Source organism: Chelonus insularis, unplaced genomic scaffold (genome assembly GCF_013357705.1).
Source record: "Chelonus insularis isolate UGA/USDA-ARS -01 unplaced genomic scaffold, ASM1335770v1 contig_35_pilon, whole genome shotgun sequence".
NCBI classification, from domain to species: Eukaryota; Metazoa; Arthropoda; class Insecta; order Hymenoptera; family Braconidae; genus Chelonus; species Chelonus insularis.
Genome location: NW_023276524.1, coordinates 624,450 through 642,148, shown reverse-complemented (window position 1 = coordinate 642,148; position 17,699 = coordinate 624,450). Strand labels below are relative to the sequence as shown.

The 17,699-nt window shown below is 29.2% G+C and overlaps 2 protein-coding genes across 6 annotated transcripts; one reads left to right on the top strand and one right to left on the bottom strand.

Annotated features, from left to right (window-relative positions):
- Positions 1-2,246: 2,246 nt before the first annotated feature.
- Grip (Glutamate receptor interacting protein) lies at positions 2,247-7,159 on the top strand. 4 transcript variants are annotated; one of them, XM_035083633.1, is made up of 6 exons: positions 2,247-2,765; positions 3,063-3,710; positions 4,411-4,931; positions 5,850-6,169; positions 6,301-6,510; positions 6,684-7,159. In XM_035083633.1, exons 2-6 carry the CDS (start codon positions 3,170-3,172, stop codon positions 7,006-7,008), a joined length of 1,917 nt encoding a protein of 638 aa, XP_034939524.1. In that variant the 5' UTR covers positions 2,247-2,765; positions 3,063-3,169; the 3' UTR covers positions 7,009-7,159. The 4 variants fall into 4 exon arrangements, with proteins under 4 accessions (XP_034939524.1, XP_034939523.1, XP_034939522.1 ...); XM_035083632.1 differs by having other exon boundaries at positions 2,937-3,710; XM_035083631.1 differs by having other exon boundaries at positions 2,247-2,776; positions 2,937-3,710.
- Positions 7,160-9,103: 1,944 nt separating this feature from the next.
- Positions 9,104-17,005, bottom strand: Taf3 (TBP-associated factor 3). Of its 2 annotated transcripts, none has more exons than XM_035083553.1 (11): positions 16,716-17,005; positions 15,975-16,146; positions 15,593-15,835; positions 14,392-15,512; positions 13,782-14,312; positions 13,238-13,399; positions 13,070-13,167; positions 12,719-12,831; positions 10,770-10,864; positions 9,954-10,054; positions 9,104-9,323 (listed from the first exon to the last, which is right to left on the bottom strand). In XM_035083553.1, the coding sequence occupies exons 2-11, from the start codon at positions 16,135-16,137 to the stop codon at positions 9,188-9,190; spliced, it is 2,763 nt and encodes a 920-aa protein (XP_034939444.1). In that variant the 5' UTR covers positions 16,138-16,146; positions 16,716-17,005; the 3' UTR covers positions 9,104-9,187. The 2 variants fall into 2 exon arrangements, with proteins under 2 accessions (XP_034939444.1, XP_034939445.1); XM_035083554.1 differs by having other exon boundaries at positions 13,070-13,164.
- Positions 17,006-17,699: the final 694 nt, after the last annotated feature.

The following is a 17,699-nucleotide window of genomic DNA, read 5'->3' as shown; positions in this document are numbered from 1 at the left end:
TAGATTTAAATTTTTCATAATAAGAAAAAATCAATTATTGAATTTTTTCAAAAGTCTTTGCTAACTAATTTATTTTATGTATATTTAAATAAATTAATTGTTATTAATTAGTTGATTAATTTTTATTAATTTGAATAAATTATTAAAATAATTAATCGAATATTGTCGAGATTTTTGAAAAAATCTAATAAAATATTTAAAGAAACAAATTGTAGCGAAAATTAATGAAAATTCATTTTTTGATGAAATTTTAATTGATCAAATTAATAGAGGATTAATATTATATTTATATTTATTAATAAAATGTATTTAGAACAGAATGACACGAGTAAACGTTGTATAAAATAACAATTTATAAAGCAATTATTACTATGTTTTTAAAACAGATGGTGAGCACGTGCGGAACAGTCTTAAGTGGTATATAAAAAGCGATCGCTTTATAGGCGTTTATTTAAAATTAGAAAGACAAGCATCGACAGGTATATTTTCTTGCTTTGGCTATGTAACTCCATTAGATGAATCACTTTTTTACTAATTTTATAACAAACTTTATCAGCCCTTATTTTTATCAGTGAGTTCAAATAATTCTTTTGGTATCAAGTAAATGTAAAAATTAAACAATAATTCGTAAATCTTTAGACAAGTACGTGTTGAGTGTCATATTAACGAAAGTTGTGAGCCAATTTCGTCACGCTTAACCTGAGGAAGTGTACTTATGCACTTAATTACGAGCAATACGTTTCGCTCATTTCTCCTCTTCAGTTACATAAGATTATTTATAAACCTCCCTCATCAATGTACATATATACATGACCTCGATAGATAAAGATTACCAATTTTTTTCAGTCTTCTTTCATGTATCTTATTAAATTTTTTCCACTCGTTCTTCACATTTTAATTTTTTTATCTTTTCTTCATGAACTCTCATCTCTTCTTTCTACTCTTGATTTTTCTCGCCCCCTGAATACACTCAAGACAGCAGGCTTGTCTCACATTGGCTCCGCGCTGACTGCAAGCTAACTTTAGATCCCTCAAAGAATTGGCAAATGTCGGCTACGCTTGTCTGATGAACGCCAAGAGGAAAGTGACGAGATTTTTTTGTGGTTTAATTTTAATTTTTCAACTTTTTTTGAAAACAAGAAGGATCAATAGACAAAAATAGATACATAAACATAGGAATTAAGAGAAAAAAACTTTTCTAATCTTTCATTTACATCGGAAAAATTACTCCTTCAAGTTGAATGAACAGTCTTCTATATTCCAGAGTCTCAGAATATGATTCGTTGCTGATTAGTCACTAAAACCCAGCAAATGAGTACGCTTAAAAGTTTATGAGCCATAACTAAATCAATTGAGCACAGCAATGAAATGCTTTCAATTCTTGATCCATGATATTCTTCAAGCATGAGCAAAAAAACACAACTTTAATGTAGAAAGGAGATTACTGTAGGATTTACCAAGATAAAAAATATCGTGTTTTAATGCATAGACAAAATGTTGAAATCCTGAATCTATTTCCGTCCATGTCTTCCTCATATTGCGTCCAAAACCACTTTAGTGTCTCTTATATATCCAAATATACAATCTCTTTTCCTACTGGCCGCCTTCTGGTCTTTATAGTGTCTGCTGAAACACTTGGTAAAATAAAAGTGAGAGTTAGGGAGAATCAACCGGATGTGGTAATGTTAGAAAACAACTAAAAAATCAAAGAAACATGAAAAAGAAAGTTGGTGATTCCGCCAAAATCAATGTTAAACTTAAAAAAATACAAATAAAGAATAAAAAATGACTAAAAAAAGCAAAGTAAATGAATGATGATGATGATCTTTTTTTAATGAGTTTTAGTTGCAATTTTTATTTTTAAGAATGGTAGAGTAGATGATAAATTTTAAATTAATGGATCACTTGAATTTTATTACTTCACTTAAAATAAACTTGACTGAAAGTGAAATATTATAACAGTTGCTAATAAAAATTATCTAATGTTAAAACATCAGTTAAAAATTGGAACAATGTTTCTATCAAGACTTAAAAATTATATTAATATTTTTTAAATTCTTTTTTACTTGAATAATATAGTATATTACAGTAAATTTTTATAGATATTTTAAAAATTGATAAATAAAAAAATACACTAGATATCAGCGATCGGGTGGTAGAAACTACTTCAGAAAGATAAAAAATACACTTAATTATCATGTAAAGACTGAAAATGACTCCTTTTTAAAGGAAAATTAATGATCTATCAATTTTGACATAAATTGTAGCTTAAAGACTACCATAAATTCGAAAACAAATTCAAAAGTTCAAAGAGTTAAGTAAAATCGTAAGAAATAAGCATGCAAAAGTCCGGTCAATGGTCCCAGAATAGCCTTGCAACGGAAACTTATATTTTCTCAGTGGTTCTTTTAGTTTTATCTTCCTTGTTCTTCACTCTTTGATTAGATTTGCAGTAAGTTTCTTCGCGTAGGACGTGGTTTAAATGAGAAGTGCAAAAGAAAATCATCATCATTCGGACTTGGACGATGGTCTGGCAGGGCCGTAGCTCTCATCTTCGGTGTGCGGGTGTGAAGAATTATAAATAGATTGGTACGTCTCGACCAGTGATGCGTCCCTACGATGAAGGTTATTTTCGAGATTGGCTCTAGAAGAGAGTTGTTACGCTCTTCTTCATCTTGGGCGCAGCAGTCCCGCTGAGCTTCCAGACACGAGAACGTTACTGTGGTGACTTAAAGAATTAAAAATTAAACAAAGCTTGCCCACAAGTGAAACAAAAGTGTTATAGCTTATAAACTGTTGAATTACTCACATTTTATAATCATTTATTTTTTCTGCATGTCATCATTCATCATTTATTTCTTCAGCTGATTTATCTTTTCATGAAATATTTATTTTCGTGATTTATTTACCCACCGTTTTATTTTATTAACATGCAGTTCTTAGTTTTTTCCGGCACAAAGTGGAGTCAGTTCAGGATGGAGAATATTAATAAACTCATCTCAGACACAGACATGAAAATAATTCGATATTATTTTAATCATTAAATTAATTATTTATTTTAGAAGTCGTTCAAAAATTATTCATGTTAAAAATACCTTCGATGTTAAAATTCATGGACGAAAATGATTCTGTAAAGAATCAAACAAATTGCTAATTAGCAGTTTAATTGATGCCAAGGATGTTCAGTTCACTCAGACTTGGGACAATGCGTTCGCGCGACAAAAGTAGAGCTCGTCCTGGAAGTGTAGCAACAACAGCAAGTTCTGATTCAGCTCGTACCGATGACAATCTACAACCATCGCATTATGGATCACATAAATTTCTCGTTCTTGATGACATAGACTTGAACAACAGTGCTTTCCCAACAACAGGTGTATCATCTAAAGTAGCACAGGTGCGAGTAGAAAGAGAAGATGGTAGCCTTGGAGTGACTCTCCGTGGTGGTGTTTCACGGGCTTTAGTCGTTACTGGTGTTAAATCAGATGGACCTGCTGCAAGAGAAGGTCGAGTGAGACCTGGAGACCGGCTTTTAGCTGTCGACGACACTGAATTACGTGGTCTCAGCCTAGCAGACGCACAAAGAGTTCTTAGGAGAAGCTCCAATGCTCCAGTTGCTTCTCTTACTATTGAATATGATGTTGCTAATATGGAAGAAGCTAGAGCTGCTACATCTGGACCTCTTTTGGTTCAAGTTGAACGTGGTCTTTCTGGTAAATTTTCTAATACAATTATTTTTAAATTATTTTAAAATAAGATAATCCATTAATTTTCATTTAAAAGATTACATCTTTAGTTCGCAGAGTTTAATTATTATTGACAATAGTTTTTTTTTGATATTTGAGGAATTATTGATTCTTTCACATAACAAATCGTTATTGATATCTGTAATAAATTCTATTTTCTTCTTGGGTATTGGATGAAAAAAACATTTATTGACAATTGAATAGTGTTATCAGCTGTATCAAACTCTTATGAAGGTCTGGATAAGCTTAAATAATAACATAAATAATTGAGTAGTTGATGATTCCATAAGATTTTAGCAAAAGTAATTTTCATACAATATCATTAAGATTATTAAATCAGGTGATACAAGATCTTAGAATATCTCATGAAATAAGATATTATTTTTTATAGGAGTTTCAAAAAATAAATTGATATGATGCCTTCAAAATGATTGAGTCATTTTAATTTTTACAGTCATGGATAATAGTGTATATTATTTAAGAATTGATGCATACATGTGCAATAAAACTTGAATGAAAAGTTTTATTAAACAAAATTCGAATAAACGAACAAAGATGCAAGGGTTTTAATCCATAAATCATATTGCGAAGTAAATACGTTACATACTCTCAAGCCTGTTTATTATTCTATTTCCATAGAGATAATATAGTTCATGAATACTTACAGGGGAATTAGGTCTGACGGTAAGAGAGACTCCAAATGGTGTTTATATCGAGAGTCTCCGCCCAGCTAGCACTGCAGATCGTTGTGGAGCTCTTCAACCAGGCGATAGGCTTCTTGCTGTTGACGATACTCCAGTTCAAGATGCTGTTACTGCTGCCAAATTACTTAGGAATGTTTCTGATAACTGCAGAATTGCTCGACTGCAGATATTACCCAGACCTCCAAGTACTTCTTCAAGAACAGTTAAAAGAAGAGCACAACCACAAGCTCAATCTAATTCCAATCAAACTCTTTATACCAAAGAAAACATAACTGTGTTATTAAGACCTGATCATAGAGGTCTTGGACTTGCTCTTAGACTTGCTGATGATGGGGTTAATTATGTTGTTGATCTTCTTGAAGCTGGTGGTCCTGCTGAACGAAGTGGAGTTCTGTTACCCGGTGATAAAGTTGTTGCCATCAATCGAAGAATTCTACGTGATCTTCAACCTTCTGAAGTTGCAGCTATACTGGAATCTTCTCAGGTACTGATGACTTTTAAGTTGGTTTTAATATTCATTAGTAAAATACTTGTTATTAAAATCATAAATCGTTCGAAAAAATTGATAAGAATTTGAAACTAATGAAATTTCAAATTAATTTGGTTTTAATATACAAGAAAAATCTATCCTTTATCGAGGCTGAGATTGAAAAAATTTTGGTCGAAAAATACAACTCTGCCTAATGAAGTTGACTCAATTAGTTTAACCCCTGACAGATATACTCATTAAAAAATACGTAGCCCAAACTTGGTTCTAATTTAATGTTTCAACATGGTTTTTAACTTCAATGTTTTTTTTTATCCAAATTAATCACTTTAATAATATATTTATCTTACGCAGAATTATGTGAACTTTAAATTGACAAAAAAATCTTTCTAACTCTATTAAAAGTCGAGATATTTGAATTTATATAGTACTAAGTACTTTTTACTTTCATTGTCAAGAGGAAATAATGTTTAAATGTGTCTGTCAGGGGTTAAAATATAATGATCATGATTAAAATATAAAAACATATGATAAAAACATTAAAAACAAAATGGACATATAATTTTAAATCAATATTAAAATTTATAAAATCTCAAAAAGAGTTCGATGATTTTCGATGTTGTTTCGCCAGATGTGTACTTATTATCATTTTTTTGTTAATCTAAAAGTCATGAATTCTGAGCGATATAATAATAATTATTATTGAATTCTTTAACTATTGCAAGACATCTCAAGGCTTATTCTTCCAGTCTCTAAATCTCGTAACATTCGAGACTAATCTTATCGTCTTATTCTCTTCATGTATAAATACTTCAACTCCATTAACGACTGAAAATAAAGAACTTTTGTATAGAATAAACTTTGAAAGTTAAACTGACCTATCTTCAATTGTATTACGTTTATTTTTGTGATCAGGTTGAGCTAGTAATAGAATATAAAGTTGGTGGCCCTGTAGTACCAAGCTCTGGAGTTTTTACAGTACGAGTTGCACGACCTCTTGGAGGTCAACCTGATTTAGGGCTCACTGTTAATGAAGACTTGACAATTGCTGAAGTACGACGTGGATCTTTGGCTTACAGAACAGGAAGTTTGTCTCCTGGTGATCGACTTTTAGCTATTGATGGACAAAAATTAGATCCTGGTGATCTTCGACAAGCTGCTCAATTACTTCATCGCCCGGGTAGTTCAGTGGTTGCACTGACAGTAAGGAAACCAGATGTTACGAGTGACACGAGGTAAAATATTTGGACGCTCAATTTTTTTTCAAGGTTCACTACGATTCAATGTTTATGTAAATATTAAAAAAATGTATATTTTATACTAGTATTAAAGCAAATGTTGATTTGTTTGATTTCAATGATTTTAGAGAAACAAATGTAATTGGGAATCCAATACAAACACAATACCCGGAAGGAATCCTCAGATCTGCTCGAGAGAGTTTACCAAGTGTTGACAGTGCTGTAGACTCTTGGGGTGAACTTGGAGAAGTTGGAACAGTACCAGAAATAATTAGACTTTGGGATACAGCTTCTATTGACAGTGGTCAATTAGATCTTCCAATGACTCCGTATCCAAGGTACAGATAATATAAATTGATTAAAGTAAGAACAGTTTGTTGATGTAATTTAATTTTACTCTTTGTGAGAAAAACATTAAAATCATTGAAGTAATAGATAACTACGTTAAAGTTGCAATACAAATCGAAGTAGCTATTTTTGATCACTATTATAATTTCATTAATTTTTTCAGCTCTCAAGATCGGAATCCACTAGATAACAGAGGAGCTCAACAAATAGTGCACATTTCCCTTCATAAAGATCCTGTTTATGAAGACTTTGGTTTCTCTGTATCTGATGGGTTATATGAAAGAGGTGTTTACATAAATCGTTTAAGACCTGGAGGACCATGTGATGGTGTTTTAAAACCTTACGATCGCATTTTAAGAGTTAACGACACCAGTACAGAGGACTGCGACTGTTGTTTAGCAGTCCCATTAATTGCAGCTGCAGGAGCCCGTTTGGATCTTACAGTAGCAAGACCTATATCTCCTGAGAATGTTACAAAAAATTTATAACTAGTTATTTATTATCTCACAGTCCAGCGCCTCTTGTTTAGATTGATCTAATTTTAAATAATTAAATAATTATTTAATTAATCAAAAAATAATCAACATCAATTTGGTAATTTTATAATACTTTTTTTAAACGACATACAAATTAAACAACTCCCAATATATCTTATTAATATTTTTGTACGCATGCGTTTATTTATAAAAATAAATATCCTATAGTTTGCTTTTTTATTTATCTATCTTATCCACGGTAATACACATACTTTTTTTTAAACAAATATTGTCTAAACTTAAATTTATCTACGTAATTTATGTGAGTTTTATATCTTTATATAATTTTTATATTATAATCATATCGACATTCTTGTACAGTGATATAAAGAGTACTCGAATTGTCTCAATCTATGTTGTTTGCACTTTCGTTTTCATGATCAGCTACGAAAATAGAGGTCCAACCTTTTTTATCCATGGATTGGCACATATCTACAAATTTAAGTTGTAAATAATAAATTGTCAGTCTAAAAGCTGGTCACTACGTCGACTAAGGTATTCGGCACAAAACTGAAATTTTGGCGTAGTTTATTTAATGGTACTAAAATAGAAAAAACCACTTTTATAAAAACCTTTATTTATTACCTATCACTTTCGAAATTTTTATAGATTAATCTTTAAATTCGCTTAATGATCGAACAACCTTAATTAGTTTTATTTCAAAAAAAAAAAATTGGCAAATGTTCACGGTTACAAATTGTTACACGACGGACGATCATCTGTCCCTATCACAAAAAAGGCAACCGACATTAGCCTTCGTGAATAACTTGGTACTAATTCCTCCTACGGGAGATACATGTTTTTGCAGTACTTGCAACATCTAAGAAGGATAATACAGGGGATCTGAAGTCACTACGTGTCATGGCCTTCGTTGCTGACCGGTATCCACTTCATGAACCATTTAACTTCTGCCGTGGTGGCGAGATCAACATCGAGAGACGGGGCTCGTGCACGCATGCCGGCACCCCAACAGTCCGGGCCGCCACGTGGGAAAGAAGTCTTCAATTATTCAGCACTAGCCTGTCGACAGTCAAACAGACAGTTCACTTACCTATCTGCTACGTGTATCGCTAAACAAAGAATCTAATACCGAGTTCTAAGATACATTCAACAGCTTCTATAGCAGCGGAATCGTAACTGAACTGCTTGTGGATGCTGGCTGTTATTCTATTTGATTAATTAATAATTCTCATTGATATTCCAATCGTTATTACCATTCGAATTGTTACATTTCATCGGTCGGATCTACGTGCTAATAGAACGAGTAATAAGACAGGCAAGGTAAGTCATATTTGAATACCTATTGTTATTCAAAATATTCATCAGTTACTTAGTCGCACACCCTATTCACAAGACAACATTCATCAAAGCCATTACAAAATCTCTCAATGATGTTATAAAAGAACTGGAGTTCAATTAGAACTACTGCTTGAAAAAATGATACCTTTCATATTTATGCTGAAAATCGGACTTTTTTTTTATTTTGATAAAATAAAATCATCTTTTGTTATTTCCTTTAAATCCTGCTAAGAAAAATATCAATTGAATAATTTCATTAATTGTTAAAAATTAGTTTTTCAGATTTGGGTTGGCCATATGTAAAACGAGTAAGAGAGTTGGAGGTATGAAAAGCAATCTGTCAAATCACTTTAGATTTTTAATCTCGGATATTTTCCTTATTCTTCAACCACCTCATTTCGTTTCATTCCATAGATTGGTGTTCATAAATTATATTGTTAAGAGAATAAAAAAAAATCAATAAATGTAGAAATGGAATCTACGAACCCATTACTACCGGAAATCCCATTAATATCGATATTTTCCTTTCTTGGCGCTTTAACCTGGGTAGAACTAATAATATAAGTCAAATTTTTAAATAACCGGAAGATAAATATTTCAGGAAAGATTTCTGCAGTTACATCACAAAAAAGTTTTTATTAAAGAAATTATTATTCTTCCGAATATTTATTAATAAAAATAAGATGTAAATTTTGCTTCATTATCGTTTTTTATTAATGATATATTATATATTATTTATGATAATATCTAAGATTACACCATTTATTTCGACATTACAAAAAAACATCTTCAGTAAAAATAATTTTTTTTAAACTCTTTTATTTTTCTTCAATCAATCAGTAACCTTTACTTTTTTACGACGCTTTCGTTTTTTTCGATCGTGGTGGAGTTCTTGCTTTTTTGCAATGCATAAACGGCAATACCAATCTTCATTAGTAGCGGGTGGAACTTGCATGCCAACGCATACCCTGTAATGTTCATAGAAAATTATTTTAAGATTAAATGTATTATAATATGTACTGTTCATTAGTTAACAGCAATTAATGTTAAAATTCGTTCTGATATTGTCTTTTATGTTTTTTAAATTTCCCAGATACGAAATATCACTCATGGTACTAAAGATTTTTTCCCTCTTTTTTTTCATTTTTTGATTCTGCAAAAAAATAAATTAACGGATTTTGCTGACAACCTAATCAATTTTAAATTGCGTAATTGTACGTCGAATGCAATCTCAAAATAATCGAGACGAAAAAAAATTTCAAAGGCATGTAAGAACATACACATACACACAGACGTTCACTTAAAAACTTTTGCATTCAACTCTAGGAACCTTGAAATATGAAGATATCTCAACATTTAGGATTTAGGAAAGTTAATTATCGCTGTAAATAATTTTTCTATTCATCTAGGATACTGATGGAAAAAAAATCTGTATGAATTGCGTTTATTCACCCCAAGCTATTTTTGCAAAAATGTACTATAATTGGGAAGTATGTAAAAGAGTACTGAATACGAAAATTAAAAAAAATTATGAGATAAAGATTTCAAAATAAAGATGCTAAATATCTGACAAAAGAATAAAAAAGATAGATATTTACCAATGATACCAGGCATCACAATCATCGCATCCAATCATAGGAGATCCATCATCTTGATTTCCACATGCAGGACAAATCCACACCTGATGACCACTTTGATCCTGTGGAATAAAAAATAATTATCTATCAATTCATCAATCCCCTGTTTTTAATATTATTTACTATTATTAATTATGTATAATTCAACCCTGCTATAATAGAATTGAGCAATTATAATAAAAATACCGTATTAAGTAACATTTAAAATTACAATAATTTTACAGACAGGCGAAGTAATTCTATAAAATTTATGAATTTCTCAGTTTTTTTTTTTAAATTTTAAAATTTGTAACTAATGTAAGTTATAGCTTGATCCCTTATTGTTAGTCCAGTCAAGTGAGACCTGAAATGGCAATTTTTCAACCTCGGTCAAACTTGGCTGGAATATTCCTAGGCATGCTAGATTTCAGTAGGGATAGGGAAGTTTTTAGGGGGTTGCAAACTCAGCGTCAAAGTTAAAAAGGGGTAAAATTGCTCCAAAAGCCCTTTTTTAACGAAAACTATAACAGATATCGAAAAATGTTTCAGACAAAAATTGTAGATAATATGAAAATGAGTAGTGTACATTTATATTCACATACTGACATCAACTTAAAACTTATATGATTAACCAGTACCAATATGCAAGATTTACCAGTCCATTTAATTTTTTTCTTTTGCCCTGATTATTTGAAAAGAGCTATCAAGACTCGAATTTTTCTTGGAGATTTAGTAAAGTACATTTGATTTTATTATTTAAAACAACTAAAAATATTTTAGCAAGCAAAAAGAAATTACCACAACAGTCGAAACTACATTATATGGATTTCTGTCCGCAACATCTCGTTCTTCTTTTCCATCACTCTTTTTTGTCGTTTGTTCAGTTTTGATTTCTGAAAATAATAATTAAACATTGTAAAAATATTCAAGTTAAATAAATTAATCATAGGAGTATATATATATTCATTTATTCTAGATAATCCAGTTCAATAGTACCCAGTCTAGCAATTACGAGAAGTTACGCTAAATTAGCGAACAAGGTCACCTTCATATTATATATAATTTTCGTTAAATTATTGTGTTATTTATGGCTAAGTTAAGTGCATCGATTATTTATCATAGCAACTTCTATGATTTTGTAATAAACTTCATACTATACTTTTATAGTGTTAAAACAAATAGAATCGCATTTGAAAATTTTTGAGAAAACCAGTCGAAAACTCACAAAACTAGACTTCAGCCAAAATTTGTAAAATCATTTATAATCCAGAAACAACAAGCTTATAAGTAACCAGATAATCGTACACTAAATGTGAATAACAATTATGAAAATTTTAATTTTTAAAATTTGGAATGATCCAGAATCATCTGAATGATGTGTATCAGATATTACTAGAAAAAGTCAAAATAACAAGAAAATCTGAAACTCTTTATTCCCTTAGTAAAAAAAACTTCAAACACAATATCAAAAATTTTTATTTATTGATATTGACTTGAAAGATTTCATTTGAAAAATAATACAATGAAAAAAATCTGGAAGGAATTTAAATAAATTCAGTACAGTTGTTTATTTTAATAACGAAAAGATTGTAAAATAACTTAAAAAGATATTTGAAAGAGATTCTACTTATTAAATGATCAGAATTGTTAAAAATTAAATCGATATTGAGAAAATATTATTGTTGATGACTATATGTAGTCCAGTCAATATGCAATCGTAATTTAACTTTGAACAATTACGTATTGTTCATGATTTTGATTTCTTAACAATTTAAATTTAAAATTGTAACAAAAAATACACTTTGTAGAAATAAACGATTAATGAAAATGAAAAATTCGTCATTAGGGCACAAAGTATGCCCGGACCCATTTTCAATTGTGATTCTTGACATTCAAATAAAATAAAAATACAAACTTGGTTAATTTATGTGTATTATTCTAAAAAATAGCGTTTTCCATCATATTAAAAATTTTAATTAATTAATTAATGTTATCACATTTTTCACTTACACTATATTCATCCTGATTATAAAAATAATTTTATTTAATACCTAAGATGCATTGTAACCTTCGTTTTCCTATTCTAACCCAATATAACAAGAACATTTACCTTGTAAAAGTATGAGATTCTCAAATACTTTATGATTTATCAAGATTCTAAACATAATTAAAATTCTATATTTTTGACCTTTGAGAGATATTGCTCCCACCACTATTCAAGTATTTAGAAGGTGAAAATAGGATTTTTGTTTTTATCGCATTAACAATACAAGACACGCCGTTTGAGATAGTAATTAAATATGTAAAACATACAACTCTCTTTATTTTTTTCTAATTAATAGTTTCAGAGTTAAGAGTGAGTGTCGGAAATGCAGAAAGTAAAATATAAATTTATAGAAAATCGCCTAATTAACAAACTAAGCCAAGATAGAAATTTTCACAATAAATAAGTTCTGAGACATTAATCTCAAGCTCAAAGGTAATTGTCCATTAAAAAACATACGTACTCATTTTTGATTATATATAAATTTAATAATATGAAAAATTAAATCGTTTTAAAAGTATTTAAAATTATTATTAGACTGAATTATAATTTAAAATATATAATAAGCTGAAATATGTACAATTCGTGTTAAAAATCAAGAAATGATATTCGTAAAAAAATTTTGTTCAAATTCAGGCAGTTAGTGATTTGTATATCCTCACTACAATCATCAGTACAATAAAAGAAATTAGATACTACTTACTATAATTTTTTTGTTTCGGCGGTCTGGTAATTAAGGCAGATATTTTGGCTAACTCTGGACTGGATTCTCTTCTAGTCATTTCTTCCAGTTTTTTGGGAAGAGGTTTTATTGTACTGAAACAAATTGAAGATAAAAACAAAATTTGCAAAATCATCAATAAGTAAAAGTAGACATTTTATAATTTATCGCTACATAAAATATAAAATAATAAAAATAAAAAAAACAACAAATTGCAGTATAGATAGAACTAAGACCTATGGCCGTCATTTTCTAGTTAAAAATATACAACTGTTATAAGATAACAAAACGCTCATTCTCTACATAATAAATTAGAATAAATTATTCACTCACATTTTTTTCATGGGTGGATTTTCAGGTGGAGACGATTTTGAAGAACTTCCGAGTTTGAATGTTATCCTCGGTAAAATTTCAATCATTTTATTCTGCTTCTGGAAAAAAAGAGATATTACAAAAAACTCATAAGATATTAAATACTTCATTATAATGTACAATACTTACATCTTTTTCTTTCTTTTTGTCTTTCCGTTCTTTTTTCTCTTTGATTCTTTCCAACTTTTCTCTCTTCTCTTTCGTTTTTTCAGTTTTGTCTTTATGCTTTTCTTTTTTATCTTTCTTCTTCTTAAATTTATCTTTTTTCTCTATTTTATGTTTCTTCGATTTCTAAAAAACAAATATACACATGCATAAATATTTGTTAATACAAATTCTTGCAAAAACAAAAAATTACCGTAAATAAAATATCATTATAATGAATAGCTATTGTTTTAACTCTAAAAATTCACAATATTATTTCAGATATCAATAACTTAGTGATAATAAATCTATTATAAAAAATATTCATATACATGTCTAAACTTCACAGATATTGTATGCCTGTTTTTTGTTTAAAATCAATGATAAAAAAACGAATAAGCAATATTTGTTCAGTTATAAAAAAATAACGCTACGAATTTTTAGATTTACCTAAATTTCATTATTTCTAGAATAAAATGAATATCAAGACAACTTTTTAAAAAAAATATTATAATAATCGCAATTATACCTTTTCAATTTTGTCAAGTTTCATTTTATCAGATGTTACAGATGACGATGATGTATTCGATAAGAATAAATTGTTATGATCAACTAGCGATTCTATATTCTTTGGCAAGAATGAATCATTTGTATCCATTGTGTTAATTTTTTCTGTATTCATTTTGATTGATTCTTCAAAAGAATCAATTGATTGCTTGTTTTGAGTTGAAATAGATGGTTCACAATTAGAAGATTTTAATTTTGGTCCAGAAAAATTATCAGCTCTTTCATTTGAAGGCAAAAATGGTGATAAAGGAGATGGATTTTGATTCATTAATGATAAAGTAGAATGATTTCGACTTGACGGAAGTGGAAATCGTTGAAACATAGGATGATTGATAGGAGGTGGAATAAGACCAGGCGTTGGAGGAAAAGGTGAAAAAAATGGAAAAGGTAATACTGTTGGAGCGCTTGAATCTTTTTGCAGTATATTTTCTACAGCTTCTGGTGTCTTAGGTCGTTCCAACATTTCTGAACTGACAGCATCATTTGTTTTGTTCTGAAAAAAATAATTATTTTCAGGCAATCTTTTCTATCTTTTGTTCAAAGTACAGTAAATTATTAAACAATAAAATTACCTTGTGAATTTCACGAGAATTAAGATGTTTAATATTTTCCTTTTTTTTATTATTTCTATCTTTCCTTTTCTTTTTCTGTTCTGTAATTCCCGGTACACTCATTTCAGGCGTTTTAGGTGTACTCGGGGTACCTGGTGAAGATATATCGTCGAACAAATACACATCTGACGAAGGACTTTGAAATTCGACTAATTCAATATCTCCAAAAACATTAACATCAGGTGTTTGTGGAGTATTAGCATTTTCTTCTTCATATCGCTTTTCTTGAATATTTTTATCAACATCAATATTTGATAAGTCTGAAGAAATTTCATGTGAGTTTTTCATTTTATTACTTTCTGGATGATCAATTAATTTTTCTTCTCTAGGTTTTGAAATTTTTTTTAAGATATTTATTTTCTGCTTATCTGGTTCAACAGGTAATTTTCCAACATTATTGTCTATTTCTCGAGATGTATCCGATAAAACGTGTAAATTTTTTCTTTTAGGAGATAAGTTTTTCACTAATTTTGTAGCAGGATCTTCTTTACTGCTAAATGTTTGTGCAGTTGATAAACTAGTAGACATGAAAGGATCAAGTGTAACTGATGTAACAGGTTTCAAAGTTTCAGATTTTATTAATTCCTTTGATCCTCCCAATTTTTTATTTACTTTTTTATCAAACACATTTTCGAATTTAATCAACTCTTTTTCACGGTTTTTCTTTTTATTTTCTTTGTCGAATTTTTTGTCATCTATATTTTTTTTCACATTCTTTCTAATTTTTTTATCACTTTTAGAATCACAAATGATCACATCTGAATCTGCAGGTGGTGAAGTGTTGCGAGCTTGTACTGGAGTACGTGATTCTGGAAGTTTTCCTTCACGAGCAGGTGATAGAAATCCAGAAGTAGTCATCATAACACTATGAATTTCACGTAAAGGTCTACTATCATCAATCATTTTAATCCGTTTATTTATATTATAACTGTCACTTGAAGGATCATGTGGCCGCTTAAAAACCAGTTCTGTAGGTAACTGAGCAAGTACAGAATTAATTGGATTTTCATCAGATTCTTCTAGTTGCGACTGATCCAAATATTCGCTTTGACTCAAACGATTATTTTCTATTGCAAGTACACCTGAAAGTCAAGAATTAATTTTTGTTTGATAATTATTCGATGGTTTGATTGTGTTGATAATGTCGGTTTGTATAATATACCTCCATTTTTAAAGAGCATAGGGGGTAAATGCTCCGGTATATGAACTGCTCTAGTCACAACTTCATTACTACCAGGTTTCAAAAAATTTAAATGATTCTCTCGAAAAATCGGGAGTTTTGGTATTTTCAACGCACATGGAACAGACTCAACATTTCTAACATATTCTAACAATTCTGATAAATTAATATTCATCACTTGAAAAGAAAATCCAACATCATCAAGATTAACCTCTGTACGGCCCACTGTAAATAATGTAAATAATGAGGGAATATTAATACATAATACGAGTGAATAATTATTTAACTTAAACATACTCTATCTAGTTTTTTCGATTTCGATTAAACATGTCAAATGAAGACTTTAAAAAAAATATAAACTTACGCGTTTCTGAAAACTGATGTGAAAAATGAGAAACATGCTGAATATATTCTTGTAGTAAATCAATCATAAATTCTAAAGGAGTTAAGTTAACTGAATGCCAACCAATTGTTTGACATATTTGAGCTACAGCAACTCTCAATATTGCTCGTGAATACTCTTCCATTTCTCAATCCTGTAAAAAATTAAAAAATCAGATTTGGTTCTTCTAAAATAATTGTACTATAAACTTTTTTAAATGCTTAGCAAAATTCAATACATTCATTTACATTCAATGTACAAATACATTATTTAAAAAATTAATTGGAATCAAAGAATTGAAAATGATCAAAAAAGTAGTAACACTGATCAGTTTGAATCTCAGATCAAGTACATCAATGTTTTAAATTAACATACTATTAGCTTGAATAAAAACAAAATATTTTCAACTTGTTCATTTTAAGGAAATTCACCATTTCACTTATAACTTTTTAAATATTTACAACGTAATATGTAAAAATTCTGATTTTTTAAACGATTTGGAATAAAAATATTTTTAATGCTGATATCTTATTGAAAATAGTACATAAATTTAGAAATTATAAAAATTTGATATACTATAATACAAATTATTATATTATAAGTTGATGCTATGAGTCGTTAATAAATTATATCTTCGTATAATTGAAATATCCTTAATATAATATGAATATAGTTAATTGCTTTAAAATCATTAACGTAAGTACTCCAAAATCCATTACTTACCTTATTTTTTGCAGTTTTTATTGTAATAGAAACATTGATGTTTGTTTTTAGAGAAAATTATGATATATATTGTTTCTAATTCAGTGTTATCTTTGAAAACTAATTCATAGTTTTCAATTGAAAATTATTTGTAAAAACAAAGTTTTTATATTTTTATGTTATTGATGAGATCATTATTGGACATTTTACCCTCACTGAGTAATAAATACATACTTTACTCCAAAAAAATCAAAATTTACAATAAGACGTGCTTCTGACGTCTATAGATCTATCAATTCTGTTCAACAACAATACAACTCAATATTCTTCAGTTACAAGTCATGTACTATATACTATCTATAGATAACAAATAACTCGAAGTTCCGTTAACAGCCACCATAAGCGCGGTTGTATAATTCCGAAGCAATTCACAGATAAGTGATGACGCAACAAAGCATTACTAGGTTAGTATTACTATCATAATCTAGTATAGCCGGACTGAGAAGAGAGTTCCTTAGATGCTCTTCATGTGTTCTTGTACGCATGCGCAGTAGTAAAAAACATGGTAGAAGGGGTAGAAAATCAGTAGTGGGGAGTCCGAAAGCATTGAAGCAACTGAAGAACTCTTTTCTTAGTTCGACTATATTAGTCTACAAAGATCATTGAACATCTAATTTTGTTAATCCTAGGATATTGAAGAATAATATTAAATTATTATTCCTTTACTATTATTGATGTCCTATGTGGTTGTGGTAATGAAAAAGAAGTGAGTCGCAGTGTGGTGAATTAAATAAACGTTTATTATTATTTATTACATTATTAAAAATGTAATTGTAGATAAAATAATAAAAAGTAAAATTGACATTACCACGTTCACAATTATTAGTAAACTTTTATTATTTTTAAGAGCATCATTATTATCTGGCCACAATTAAAAAAAAAAGTATTATTATTTATTTATGAATAATTCAATAATTAAAAATATATTATTAAATATAAATTATA

What these genes read in the sequence shown, in the direction of transcription:
- Grip (XM_035083633.1), top strand. Translation starts at nt 3,170, where the DNA reads ATGCCAAGGATGTTCAGTTCACTCAGACTTGGGACAATGCGTTCGCGC. An exon ending in CTATACTGGAATCTTCTCAG is followed by an intron (nt 4,932 to 5,849) that starts GTACTGATGACT and finishes TTTTGTGATCAG; the next exon opens with GTTGAGCTAGTAATAGAATA. An exon ending in CCAATGACTCCGTATCCAAG is followed by an intron (nt 6,511 to 6,683) that starts GTACAGATAATA and finishes TAATTTTTTCAG; the next exon opens with CTCTCAAGATCGGAATCCAC.
- Taf3 (XM_035083553.1), bottom strand. Translation starts at nt 16,137, where the DNA reads ATGGAAGAGTATTCACGAGCAATATTGAGAGTTGCTGTAGCTCAAATA. An exon ending in TATGCTCTTTAAAAATGGAG is followed by an intron (nt 15,513 to 15,592) that starts GTATATTATACA and finishes CTTGACTTTCAG; the next exon opens with GTGTACTTGCAATAGAAAAT. An exon ending in ATTCTCGTGAAATTCACAAG is followed by an intron (nt 14,313 to 14,391) that starts GTAATTTTATTG and finishes TATTTTTTTCAG; the next exon opens with AACAAAACAAATGATGCTGT.